Source organism: Podarcis cretensis (genome assembly GCF_951804945.1).
Source record: "Podarcis cretensis genome assembly, chromosome: 6".
Lineage (NCBI taxonomy): Eukaryota > Metazoa > Chordata > Lepidosauria > Squamata > Lacertidae > Podarcis > Podarcis cretensis.
This window is the reverse complement of record NC_137175.1, coordinates 35,217,575-35,232,046: the sequence shown is the minus strand read 5'-3', so window position 1 is coordinate 35,232,046 and position 14,472 is coordinate 35,217,575. Positions and strand designations below refer to the sequence as shown.

Sequence of the window (14,472 nt, the reverse complement as noted above, 5' to 3'; positions counted from 1 at the left end):
CTCCTTCTACAGCTGCACACTTGTAGAAAACATTTTCTTTAATGTTCTGGGATGAATGAATTTTAAAAATCTACACTAAGGGTGAAGACAGACATAACTTTTTTAAAATGCAATTTTCCTTTCCAGCTATTAGGGAAGAGGGAATGCTCAATGATGCTCTGCACAATGATGATTGGCTGGCAACACCAAGAAACATTCACTTAAATCTCCAGAGCAGTTTTTCACTTCAGTAATATTAAGAAAGAGAAAAAAGTAGGGGCAAGGGACTTTTCCTCATATTAGTTGACAAATGAATAAGACATCCAATCCACAGACAAGGCTGAGCCGCCATTTTGATTCCCAGGTATGCATAACTACCATTTACATTGCAAAGCCTAGAGGGCAAGGGACCCAGTGTGGGTACTTTCTATATTATTATTTATAAAATGTGTATGTTGCTCTTCATCCATAGATCTCTCAAGGTAGTTCACAGCATAAAAATACAAGATAAAAACAGAAAATACATAAAAAACAAGAACAAAACAAAATAAAACAATGCTCCCACTCACAACACATTTAACAGGATGCTAGTCAGCCCAAGGCCTGGTTGAAGAGGTGCCTAAAGGTATATAATAAATGTGCCAGGCAAACCTCCCTGGGGAGAGCATTTCACCTACGCCTTCATTCCTAAAGCTTCAGTAATATATAAAGGGATACAATACATTCTTTAGAAATTTAAGGGGCGGACCTAAGATGGTTTCTACACATAGCATATTCATTTTATTGCTTTCCTCCAACGGTCTCATAGCAGCCACAAATTCTCAGGACAGACTTCTATGTTACTTCCTCCTATATGGAAATTAATAATCATGTAAAAATGTATAAATTCTGGATGCCACTGAAGGAAAAGCAAAATTCTTCCTGAAGGAAAACCGTACTTTAATGCCCCTAGATAAATGCATATATCTATGCTAGACAGAGTTTTTTTATTTTGTAGGTAATGTTTACATGCCAATCTTCCTATTATTTCTCAATGAATAACTCTGTTAAAATGTCAAAAGCAGGTATACGGATGTCTACAAAAATGGGCGCAATGAAAGGCAACACCATGACTTCACTTGAGGAGCAGCCCTAGTCTACACATAGAGCACTACTTCAGATTGCAGGTAGGAGATCATCGCTTTGTATAGCTCTTTCATCTCAAAACCTCCCTGTTGATAGAAAATCAACAGATCAGGGAACAGAGTTCAAACCTACCCCTTGCTTTGCTTACTAGCTTTCTGCTTGCAGAGAGTGTCTTGATTTACATAGAGAAACATTCACTTGCAGGCTGAAGTGTAACTATTTTACCACCTCTTTCAGCCTCGTTCTCTGCCGCTAGTATGACAACACTAAGGCAGGGGAACATGAAAGGATGGGGGAAAGGGGCAGTTTGGCATTCATCCAAGAAATACACTTAATAAACAAAGGAACCACTGAGATAAAAGCAACCAATGATCTCTTGCTTTACACTATTGAGGAACATAGGGCAACTCACACATGCTCATCAATTGATATTTTACCCTTTGATGTGCTGATGTGGAATGTATGAATGGCTTCCATTTAAAAGTTTTGTCTTTGAGGTGGCATGGAAGCTCCGTGTGGGACAGTTGAGCTGTGACCCTGCAAGTTGTCAAGTGATTTCTGTTGAGAGTGTAAGCAAGCCTGAGGGCATGGCCCCACTATGATGTTATCTATTGAACAGTCTTTGAACTGAAAGTGATTTAGAAAAAATAAATATTACTGCACTTGTGAACAAGATCTTAGGTGAAGGCTCGTTTTGATTAAATGCAAGCTATCTGGGGATTTTCTTGCTTCTTGTCTGCTCTACCCTGTGGCAACATCTGTGGCTGTCCCAACCCCTTGCTCCACCAAGAGCCTCCTCTAGTGCTACTTGCAATTTACCTCTAGTGCTACTTGCAATTTACCTAGTCATCTTTGCTGCACTACACTTTATGGTTAAGTGTACAGTGGTATCAAATGCCTTGGTACTCAAACAACTTGGAACCCAAACACTGCAAATCCAGAAGTAAGTGTTCTGGTTTGCGAACTTTTTTCGGAAGCCGAATATGCTCCATTTTGAGTGTTACGCTTCTTATTTGAATATCACACCTCCGTTTTGGGTGTCACACTTCTGTTTTGAGTGTTACGCTGAGGTCTATCTGTTTTTGCTATTTATCTTGCGGTTTTGTTTTTGTGGCTCTTTTTTTGTTTTTGTGACTGTGTGGAACCCAGTTCAGCTGCTGATTGACTGATGGTGTGACTGCAGTACTGTACATGTACTGTACATGTTTACTGCTTTCATTTCATGGATCAATGGTCTCGTTATATAGTTAAATTCATGTTAAATTGCTCTGGAACAGATTAATGCATTTTGCATTACTTTCTATGGGAAAGTGCGCCTTGGCTTTGGAACGCTTTGGTTTTGGAACGGACTTCTGGAACCGATTATGTTTGAGAACCAAGGTACCACTGCACTGTGACTCTATTTGCCTAACTGTTGCCAAACAGTGTTAATGCTTTACTTTAGGTAAAGGTAAAGGGATCCCTGACCGTTAAGTCCAGTCTCGGACGACTCTGGGGTTGTGGCACTCATCTTGCTTTACTGGCCGAGGGCGTTTGTCCACAGACAGCTTCCGGGTCATGTGGCCAGCATGACTAAGCCACTTCTGGTGAACCAGAACTGCACACGGAAATGCTGTTTACCGTCCTGCAAGAGTGGTACCTATTTATCTACTTGCACTTTGATGTCTTTTCGAACTGCTAGGTTGGCAGGAGCAGGGACCTAGCAACAGGAGCTCACCCCATTGCGGGGATTTGAACCACCGACCTTCTGATAGGCAGTCCTAATAAGCAAGTTAATAATGCTATTTAAGCCTTGTAGGGATGCTATAGAAACACAAAGGAAGAGTGTGTAGGGGATGTTTCATCATGTTCGGTTATGAAGTGGCCAACTCTTAACTGCCATGTATCTAAAAATAAACATTTATACACTGACACCCCCCCCCCTCAAGTCATGCTGGTAAAGAGCAGGCATGTTGTGTGTGATTGAAAACAATAGCTGTTAGAGTCCCACCATTCCATGTGCATGCAGAGAGCTGTGATTTGTGTCTGAATCGTACCTACGGGACCGCCTCTCCTGGTATGCCCCACAGAGGAACTTACGATCTTCAAATAAAAACACCTTGAGGGTCCCAGGCCTCAGAGAGGTTAGGCTGGCCTCAACTAGAGCCAGGGCTTTTTCGGCTGCGGCTCCAACCTGGTGGAACGCTCTGTCACAAGAGACAAGGGCCCTGCAGGACTTGACATCTTTCCGCAGGGCCTGCAAGACAGAGCTGTTCCACCTGGCATTTGGTCAGGGCGCAGCCTGACCCCCTCCTCTGGCAATCTTTACAAAGCTTTAGTTTATGGTTGCCATCAATTTTGATTTTAATTCATTTTATAACGTTTTATAATGTCACACTGTTTTAATGTTGTTAGCCGCCCTGAGCCCGGCTTCGGCTGGGGAGGGCGGGATATAAATAAAATTTATTATTATTATTATTATTATTATTATTATTATTATTATGAATGCATAATTTAGTTTTCATAACCCCTGGCTGAGGTTGCTCTCCATCTCCACACCAGCACTGGTGTGACATTCTGTCTACAAATATCCGAGCCAATGGTTTCATCCTGCACCACTCTATCTGCACTACTATGATGTAATAAGGTCAAGGTGAGCAACTCACCTTCTGAGCGCTGGTTTGTTTCTCTCTCTCCCCCTCCTCCTGCCCATAACTAGAATTTAACTGAACCTATTAGTGCTATGGATGGCTCTGTATTTTTCTCTTTCAGTCATTTACAGTGGTACCTCGGGTTACATATGCTTCAGGTTACACACGCTTCAAGTTACAGACTCCGCTAACCCAGAAATAGTACCTCGGGTTAAGTACTTTGTTTCAGGATGAGAACAGAAATTGTGCTCCGGCGACGCGGCAGCAGCAGGAGGCCCCATTAGCTAAAGTGGTGCTTCAGGTTAAGAACAATTTCAGGTTAAGAATGGACCTCCGGAATGAATTAAGTACTTAACCTGAGGTACGACTGTATTTCCAAGCAGAGAACAGAACAGAACTCAAGAGGTTCTACATACTGAACTCAAGAGCTGTTGAGTGGGTGAGAAGCCTCCAACCACACGTTTCTTTTTTAATTTGACAGAAATGCCACTGGAAATAGTTGCATGATGGACAGGTGGGCTGAGTACTTTTAACAGAGAGTCATTTCCATTTAATATACAGTGCTCCTTAACTTCCCTAAAGAAACCTTTGGTAGACTGGAGAGACTGCAGTGGCTTGAAAGCATCTCAGGTTGAAAGTTCAGGGCCGGCCCACCCATGAGGCAAGGTGAGGTGACTACCTCAGGAAGCAGCATCCTCAGGGGCAGCAGATCTGGCCTTCAAGGAGTGTGTTGCCTGCTGTTTCTGCTATGGTGCCAGCGGCATCTGTGGCATGCTCCTTGGAGGCCAGATCTGCTTTCTCTTTGGCAGCCTCCCAAATGCCGCCTCTACAGTGGCCTCTTGGTGAATAGGAGGCACTACTGGTCTCCCCCCTCTCAGTTCCTGATGTAGATCTGTATTTGCCCCTCATTCCTGGTGTGGCTCTTCATTCCCTCCTTGCTCCTGATGTAGAGCTTCACTCACCCCATCTTCCCTGGTGAAAGGGGAGGGGTGCCATTTTGTGGTTTGCCTCAGGTGCCAAAATGTCTTGCACTGGCCCTGCAAATGCTGACTGGAAACATGAAACTGACTGATCAAACAAGGCCAGAGAAATGATAGGCCAACCACATCCTGAAACAGAAATGGCTGGATGGAGCAATTACTGACTAGGAGGCAGAAAGTGCCCCCTTTTTACCACCAGCAAGTACTGCAGGCAGGCCTCTGGAAAGTCAGATGTCAGTGCCATGTCAGTGCCATGTGTGCATGCCTTGCTGAGGGGAAGAAACAGGATGGGCCACTGAGAATTCTGCAGTTTACCACAGCATACATGCAAGCTCAAAAGCTGGAATGCTCAATCTAGAATGCTGGCAGACGCAGATTTAGGGCAACGCGACTGGTTCCACTGAAATGGGCACCAAACAGGGGGCACTGCAGGATGTCACAATTATGACTTAGTGAACTGAGCAGAACAGAAAGCAAGAGGTGAGGGGGCTGCCAAATTTTGGGCTCACACAGAGTGCTGCTGAAACACCCTAGTCTACCCCTGATGATGGCAACCTCAGCCTATCAATTTGTTTCCCAAAAATCAAGTTTCTAGGCCTGATGACTGTAAATATAATATCAAAATAATATGGACACTCCTGGTGGAACATCAGAAGCCATGAGGAGTATGCAGGACTTCCACTAACAAAGGGGCAGGGATTCAGTGCCCTTAACAGAAGCAGAATCAATTATGCAAATGCCCTTAATTTGCAGAACTAGCTGAGCAAACTGAGGACTAAAGTTGGGATTCCATTTCTCTCTAAGTTTCTTTGGAATGAGATGTCAGAATCAGCTTTGGTGACTCTTGTTCAGGATGCAATTTGCATTGCAGGCTTGAACCCCAACCACCCCATTTTCAAAGGGCAAAGAAAATATACTGGGTGAGATTCACCGGCTGAACCCCATCAGGGAAAGCCCTATGCAAGGACTTCTGCTTGTTCAATGGGATTTTCCTCCCCTTGTGTGCCCTGTGTTTCCCAAATTTAGCTGGGTCTTGGGAGAACCCCTGGAAGAACATGGGGAAGGGGGAGACGGGGGATTGTACAGTCTGGCAAACTGCAACACTTGCGCACATGGAATGTTTGTCATGGAACAACGCTGAATTCCACTTAGTGTATATATAACAGAACAGTGTATATGATATAACAGAACAGAACAGGGAAGAAAGTTTTTATAGGAGAAGAAGTTAATGTAAAAGGATCTGGGAGGGGGGAAAACTAGCAGTGTCAGAATGGGCATGGGTGAAAGTGCAAAAGGAAGTGCAAAAGGAAAAGGGAAGAAATGATAGGAGAGGCATATTTAGTTCTTCAGAAGCAACTTGTTGGGTGGAATGGACCCACAATGTTGGCTTCTCAGCAGTGGGGGCACAGATGAGTTGCTTCTGCTTTTCTTAGAACCTCTGGATAAGCAAATTCTGCCTAAAATGAGGAGGTTATGCAATGTCTAGATCCAATGGCTATACTTAGCTTGAGGAAAGCAGAATGGAGATTGCCATGGCAAAGAATTCTGCAATTCTCAAAGAAGGCTGAGATCTCAACACTAAACAATGTCACCAGCTGCTAGCTGCTTATATTAATCTCCCCCTTCATTTGTCACCATCTCCTCCCTTGGACTGTTATTTTGTGACTGGTGGGTGTCAGTCATTTTTAGCCCTCTCACATGGGCACTGGGAGTAGAATTCTTTTTTTAAAAAGATCATTTTCACTTGTCCCATGTGCTAGTCATGCTGCATTATTTGTACACCTATTTTTTCCTACCTAAATGCAGAGCACTCCATTTCCTATCCTATCAAGATTGCGCTGAATCCCACCTGACTTCTAAGGAATTGGCTAACCCACTCGGTTTGGTGTCACTAGAAAATCTGATAAGCATACCCTCCACTTGTTTGATGATTTATAATGATGCTAAACTAGGTTTGGAATGGGAAAGAGAGGATGAGAAGGGAGAAATATGCAAGATATATTGTAAGGTGACAGCCAAAGCAAGGACTTTACAGGTCATAGAACTGAGGTTTCTTTGAAGCAAATGTTTGATATGTTTGTACTATGTTGTATATGCTGCTTTGGAACTTCACATGGATGATACTTATCTCCCTACTGTGTACTGCATGGATGGGGAACCTCTGGCTTGCAGGTCTACTCAGGTCCACCACATCTCCCTATTAGCCTGCAAATTTGTTCTGGCCAAGCCATAGCCATCTGCCCAGTGGGAGGTAGATAAAATGGGCTTTGTGGTGCTTGCTATCAGCTGATTGTCACTGCTTCAATAATGATGTGCAAAGGGCTTCCCCAGTGCTGTGCAGAATTTTTTTGCCCGTGCAGTTTGGAATCAAACTGTGCAGCGAAAAGCAAGTTATATGCTGATGTTGTAACATCAGGTGATTGATAGGTGGGCAACGCTGCCCCCACCATCAAACTTCACCCATGGGTGTTTGAAATATGGATCCAAGCTACCATTCAGTTCCAGTTCCTTCCTCCTGGTGTACTGCATTGCTAGGGATGGACTGAATATCCTAATTTTTGTTTCAATGATGCACAGTCACAGGTCAATTCTACTGCATTTTATTTATTCATAAAAATATTTATATATTACTATGCAATTAAAAAATTATGGTGGTTTACAGCAATAAAACACACAAATATACAATGAAAGCCACGTGAAAAAGTTGAAAACAATATTGCGTGGGCTTTTTGGAAAGAATCCAAAAATAAAAAAGCCCACATTTAAATTGTACACATTTTGCACTTTCTCAGAAAATAGGAAAATATTTCCCAGAAAATATGAGTTTTGAACATAAAATAAGTATTTTTGTGCATACTTTTTGCACACCAAAACTGCTTCGCAAAATCCGGACAAGAGCAAAATCCAACTGGGAGTTGCATTCCAGTTCAAAAGCAAGTCTGGGAGTGTCAGTTTGGTCAGTCTGCTGTGAAAAGCAGACCTAACAAATTCCTCCTTCAAAATGAAGGAATGATGCCCTTAGAAGGACTGAACTAAACTCTGAGTCTATGTAAAGTTATAGAAGTGTATATGCACAATGGACATTCTTAAGCCATCATGGAAGTGTGCCCATAATTGAAGAGTCCCAAGCTGTTCCTTAAGAGTTATTTATTTTTTGCTTCCTTTTAGATTAGCAATCCACCTCACTGCCTGGGCACAGAGAACCACACAGCTCTGGGAAAATGTTGATAGCAAAACAATGTCAAGGATAAACAAATGTGCCCCATTGTGGCTGTTTATTTCCTTTGCTGTTTCTATGGTTTCAATGAAGAGCTATTTTCTTCTACTGGCGGGCTGATGTTGGTACTCAGATCTAAGAGATGTGTTAGATGAGATATAAACTAGAGTACCAGCAATTAAAGTGATGTTATTCTTTTGGAATTCAGGGCTAAACATCTCTGCTAATGGAAAGACTCTTGTCAGTGTGCAGCAGAGCACAAGATTCTGGTATGCTTAATACACAAATATGAGAAGCTATGGTTAACAAAATAAAGAGCAAACTTGTATTCATTACATGGCCAACAATACCCTCAGTGATAGTTTCTTTCACCATGTGACCAGAGATGCTGAAACTGAAAACTACTTCTAAGAAAGAAGATCCCAGTTCTCCAAATAATATGTTAGGCAACGGAACAAGCAAACCTTTTAAAGATTGTTGCCATCTTCAAAAGCAAATTATTGATAAATTAGCCCAGTCAGCCAAACAGCAACTTGAATGCAGATTTTAAACAAACTTCTGGCCAACCAGACATAATTAGTCCACAGGCTCTCCTTATGGTGAAAAAGACAACTCATTTCTAGCTGTATTGGTCAAAGCTAGCTGCAAGCATTGTTTGGCTTTCATCTTGCCAGGCTTCCACAACAATCCTGCCCACCAAGGGAGCATGTATGGTTGGGGTCACCAATGCAAGGGCATCTTGGGTGCAGTAGCATCTTGAAGGTATTTCCAAGTGCCCATGAAGCCTCTGAGTGTCCCCCACCCCCATTCATTGCCCCTCTTGGTGAGTGGTCACCCTTTTCTGCCTTGAAAAGAGGAGGAACTTTGTCTTTCAACTCTATGTGCTTTTCACGGCTCAGATTAAATCAACTGAATCCAAGTTTCAGCTTGGCATGGTCTTCAAGTGGTGAGAAGAGGAGCCAATCCAGGGGAAGGGAGCAAGAAGTGACAGGAGAGAGCAGTGCCCAAGGTTGGGTTGGACTACATGACCATTGGAGCCCCATCCAACTCTACAATTATATTATTCACTCGCTCAAAAATGTGTCCCTGTGCCTAAAACAGTTGGCGACCTCTCACGTATAGCCTGTCCAGTCAGTGATGGGGAAGAAGTGGGCAGGCTGCTGCTGGTGTTACACAGGGGATACATCAGAAGTATGATCGAGGAGGGCAGCAAATCTCTTAGGGTCTGCCATTTTTAATAGAGGCCTTTCCCAATGGCATGACAGATGGATGGTCATCTGTCATGGATGCGTTAGTTGAGATTCCTGTATTGCAGGGGGTTGGAGTAGATGTCCCTTGGAGCCCCTTCCAACTCTATGATTCTATGTTTTAGGGCCTTTTTAGATGACAGTCTCTGGGAATTTACCTTTCCTGCTCAGATGATGGTTCTAGCTAAAGACATTATTCAGAGGTTGAATATTCTCAGCTGGTACCACTCAAGCAAAGAATCTTTAGTAGCCATTTAAGCAAAATAGGGGCTGGAAAAGAACAAGGCTTCCCTTCCCCCATGATTGTGACCTCAATGTCAAAACCTCCCACCCCATTGCTTCTGCTTTTCTGAATTCTTCCGAAGTTGCACCCTTCCCCTCCACAGCACTGGAGTGCAGTTGCCTCACGTGATGCATCAACAATAGCAAAAGATAAGAGGGAGCAGATTCTGTACATTTGCATGAACTCTGACAGCCACCAGAAGAAAGTGCATATTGTAATATTGCTTGTCAGAATATATTAAAAATTATTGCCTTTCACTTGTGCTCTGTACACTATTCTGCACAAGAGTCGGTAAGCAGCTTGCTTGCTTATCTGGATATCCTCTGCTTTTAATATTTGCAAAAGTGATTTGCCTCAGTACATCTGGAACAAAAGGAACACGCTGCAGTGGACTGGCAAACCATTAATGCCTTTATTGTATACAGGTTCAGGAGATCAAAACCAAGAAAGGCTAGATTCCCTACTAATCAACTACAGCCACACATTGTGTCATGCTCCATAATATGATAGACATTGAAATGTATTCACAGAGTACTGCACTTGGCTTGGAAATTCCAGCTTAAAACATTCTGGGCATTCTACAGATACAAAGGGAGGTCTTCCACGCAGAGCCATAGTGGTGTCCACACTCATGCCACAAATAAGAGAGGCCTGCATTAATCATCGCTCACAGGGTGGATGCTCACAAATGCTGCGAATACATTTTTGACCAAATGTACGAAGGATCCACGACACATGCGAGGGGTAACACTTTATCTCTGGGGAAATGGTTCAACAAGCCACAAAGCTTTACACATCTCGGAGACACAAATAGAAAAGCTCACAGAATTCTAACCAATGCTCACATGTCAGCGTTATTTAAGAAACTTGTTAGTGGTTTCATGGTTGATGTCCCACAGGGGAGGGGAGCAAGACATTAAACCCCATCACAATCACATGCTTATTGGGGCAAAAAGCATTTGTGCTTTTGTAGATTCCAGCCTTTTTGACTTGCTTTTAATGTGGCACTAGGCTTCATGAACCTGTGACCATATGGCCAGCCCGTAGGTGCAGACAATTTGCAAGTTATAGGCATTTTCCCACAAGAGGGTTGCAGAGACAGACACTTCTCCTGGCCTGATGATCCCATCTGCCCCAAAGACAAAAGATGATCGTATGCAGAAAAGACACACTAACAAAGGTAACTCATTCACTCAAAAGGTTTTTTTTACTGTAACTGCGCTATCATGGGTTAGATGAGGATGACAGATGATCCATAACATGCTGCTTCCTTCAAAATACACTTAACGTCACACGGCACTTTGCACTAGAACACCTCAGCTTCATTTCCTTTGGATCAGTTTGTACCTGCCTGCTCCCCACTTTGACAGCTGCATAAATTGATTGCACAAAACAGCCATTGCAGAAAGAGAGTATCTACAAAAGAGAGGATCCGACGGAGAAAGGAAGCCTGACCTTCCCCACTGAAGTATCCCACATATGTAGCAGCTGTTAGGTTAGCCTCTCTGTGATCAGAAGCAGAGGGATGCGCAGGGCAGAGCGGTTGCACACCAGCCCATGTTATTGCAATTTCGCTTTAGCAGGATCGTGAAGGGTGGCATGTAGTAGGGGGTTGTGCAACGAAGGATGGTCAAGGGGGAGAGAGAAACCGGCTGGCTGGGATTGTGCTACAGTTTATCAGCACGTACGTAAGCGTGTCGGTTTGCAGCCTGAAGGAGCGAGATTCTTAGCTGACAGCAAAAGGCTTACTCTGTTTGCTCTTCCCGATGAAGCGGAGGCGCGGGAAAGCTCAATTAGCAGGGAATGAGACTCTTCATCTCAGGGTCGTGAGTTCGAGCCCCGCGCTGGGCAAAAGAGCCCTGCATCGCAGGGGGTTGGACTAGATGACCCCCGTGGTCCCAGCTCCACGATCTATGAAACAGCCTCTCTCTGCCCCATCACCAGACTTTACTGCTCGCCTTTCCCGGGCATCCTAAATCCCATTCAATCTCTCCCCGCTGCTTTGACCACTGCTTCCCACAGCCCCGTAGTCCCCGATCGCCTTTTGCTCCCCGGCCGCGATCGCCCCGCACTGACCCAGAAGATGAAGTTGAAGATGAAGAGCAGGAACTTGACGCAGCGCATCCCTCCTTGCACTCTCCCCATGGCCGGCGTCTCTCTCGCAGCTGCAGCAGCGGCGGCACCACACGCTCCTTCGCCCACAGCTCGCCGCTGCTAACAGACGCCTTCGCCCGCGGTGGCTGCCCGGCTGCGAGGGCGGGGCCGGGGCCTGCGAGGAGGAGGCAGGTGCCGGGCGGGGCCGAGGGAGCGCGCGCGCCGAGCGGAGCCGGAGACGCCTCGGGGTCCCTCGCCCGGGCTCAGCGGACGGGGAAAGAGGCGCCCTGAACTTCAGCTGCCCGGAGAAGAAGACCAGCCCCAGGCCCCCTGTCCCGGAAGAAGCCTCGCTCTCTTGTCCAAAATGAGCACAGGATTCACGGCAGTTTCCTGTCCTCGTCGCTCAGCCCCGCTCGTGGAAACAGATCCCCAGAGTAAGTTTGGGCACCAACCCAGGCCTTCACGCCACGCATCCCAACAGCGGCCAGATCTACAGGTGCAAGAGAGCGAGGTGGCAGAGCGGCCTCCCTTCCCCTTTAAAAACACCACCACATTTAAACCACGTGGAAACCCACAAACGCACAACTCCCTGCAAATAGAAAACTGGCACGCTGGGTTGAAAACGAGCCCAGCTCTTCTTCCGCGTTGCTTCCTTATCAGAATATGTGCGTTGGAAAAGGCAATCTGCCGTCGGAAGCGGTGCAGTCCCTGCCACCTCTTCGACTGTTTCATTCTGTTGCTTGTGTGCAGAATGACCCCGGTAGCTGTCCATCTTGACTATGTTGTAAAAAGGTGTTTAAATCACCTTTGACCTTCCAGCTGTTGTTGGACTCCAACTCCCATGGGCTGCAGCTAGTACACCAATGGAGAGGAATGATGGGAGCTATAGTTCAGCACCATGGTCGCAACATAGGGGAGGCCTTCTGGACTGCAAAACCCATCACCACTGATCATTGGTCGCTGGCTGGGGTTGGTAGGAGTTGGAGTTCAGTGACATTTGTAGGGCCTCAGGGTAGCCACATATGCTCTACGCTGCCTGGAAGCCACTCTCCAGAATTCTGAATTGCAGACTTTCCTAGCTCTTCCCTTTCCAGCTGAGCCTAAAATGACCTTCTACATGCCAAGTATGTTGTCAACCAGACAACCACTGAACTGTGCTCCTTATCATGGAGTATTTGGGAGTCAGGCGAGATGTAATGATTTGGAGGCCATTAGTCTAAATCACAGAATGAGGCCTGGCACGAAACACATTGTGTAATCTGCACTCAGCCAACAATTTATACAACAGGCATTCCTCTGCTCCAGCAGTCCTGTGTGACTTGAGGGCATATCCACAAATCTCCAATTTCTGAGGAAGGGTTGACTGGTATCCCAGATGAGAGAATGTCTCAAAATTATAAACTCACTCAGTTCAGCCCCAGATTCTGTTTGAACTGCCCAGGTGCTTCTCTTACTGCCAATAAAGTGCCCCGTGCCCTAAGCCACACCTCCTGGGAAAGCCCAGGGCATCCTCAATGACTGCTTGTGTTGTGGGTAGGGAACCTCCTGGTTGTCAGTCTGACTTGTCAGCACCCGTGAAGGCGAGATGGTTGCCGCTGGCTGTGTTAACTCTGTTGCAATTTGTTTTTCCAGTCGTCAGGGGAGCTAAGAATCTGGGACAGAAGCCCTCTTGGAAAGCTACTTTTTAGGCTCCCTGGCAGGAAAGTTAAAAGATGCAGGCAGTTTGTAGGGCACTCAGTGGACTACAGAATCCAGTTCGCACAGCAATTAAACTCTGTTGCAATTCTCCTTAGTTTGGCAAATAGCAGGGAACATGCCTTATTGGATGAAGAAGGCTGAAACAAGGCTGATTGCAGTGCTCTGGGTACAGGTGGACCTTGGTTTCAAAATGTTGAGGGTTTAGAAGGCCAGCACTTTGAATTAGACCCAGAAGCAGTAGAGGCTGGTCCATTACAGTAAATGGGGCACTGTCCTACCAACCAAAGTGTGTTCTCAGTGAGCCCCCACATTCTTTCTTACAACCAATCAGAGGGTTGCATTGCTTGTCATTAGCTCTCACTCTACCTATCATTGGCTTCCCTGCCTTCCACCATATCCAGTCGGCTACCCCAAAGCCAGCACAGCCCTGTCCATTCTGAACTCACTGTTGGTCTGAAAGAGCGTCTCTGTTCTTCTCCCTTTGCCAGTTCTCAATCAGCCTTCACAAGGAGCACACTAGAGCAGTTTTGGATGCCCTGCTAGGAAGGAAACGGAGGTGAGGCAGACACTTTGGAAGAGCATACTAGCGAAATACTGAATTTGTTTCAAATGTTTATTTTCCATTTAATGCATGAAAAATAACTTGACTCCGAGGTTCCACCAGTTCCCACCTTGTGCTGGGGCTGCCTTCAGCACTTTTGAGATGGGTCTCTATTAAGATCTGATCTCTAGAATTTTGCAGAATTTTCTTTCCCTGCTAAGGATGGGTGGATATTTGACTCACATGGCATGCAACAGCAAAGCAAGGGGACTGAGTACTGGAAGGGCAAGTATACTCTGTGCATTAAACCCAGAAAGATAAAAAAAACAAAACTGTTTTTGCTATACTTTTAAGACAGATAATACTTGAAATCAGGAGTAGGCTTACCATAAGGCAAAGTGAAGCCTGTAAATCAGTGGTGGGAAACATTTTTCAGGGCACATTCTGTTGAGGGGGGACTTCTGGGGGCCATATGTCAGTGGTGGGCAGGGCCAGATACTGGTTGGTGGGACACTTCCCTTTAGTCAGAGGTTTCTGCACACCATTTCTCCATCCTCTGCAGGCAAGCAAGAGGGATGGATGCAGAACTGTGTGTATGTGTATGTGTGTGTGTGGGGGGGGGGGAATCTGGCAGGGGGAGTGTCTAGAGGGTCGGGCAGAGAGGGCTGCACTTTTTGC

The 14,472-nt window shown here is 45.4% G+C and overlaps 1 protein-coding gene across 1 annotated transcript in view; it reads right to left on the bottom strand.

The window, feature by feature from the left end:
* The window catches only part of TSPAN2 (tetraspanin 2), a 61,503-nt gene extending 49,812 nt beyond the window's left edge, over positions 1 to 11,691 (bottom strand). Inside the window, exon 1 of the mRNA XM_079980003.1 lies at positions 11,538 to 11,691. Within this exon, the coding sequence (XP_079836129.1) occupies positions 11,538 to 11,606 (69 nt within the window). The 5' untranslated portion in view covers positions 11,607 to 11,691. The remainder of the gene's footprint in view (positions 1 to 11,537) is intronic.
* Positions 11,692 to 14,472: the final 2,781 nt, after the last annotated feature.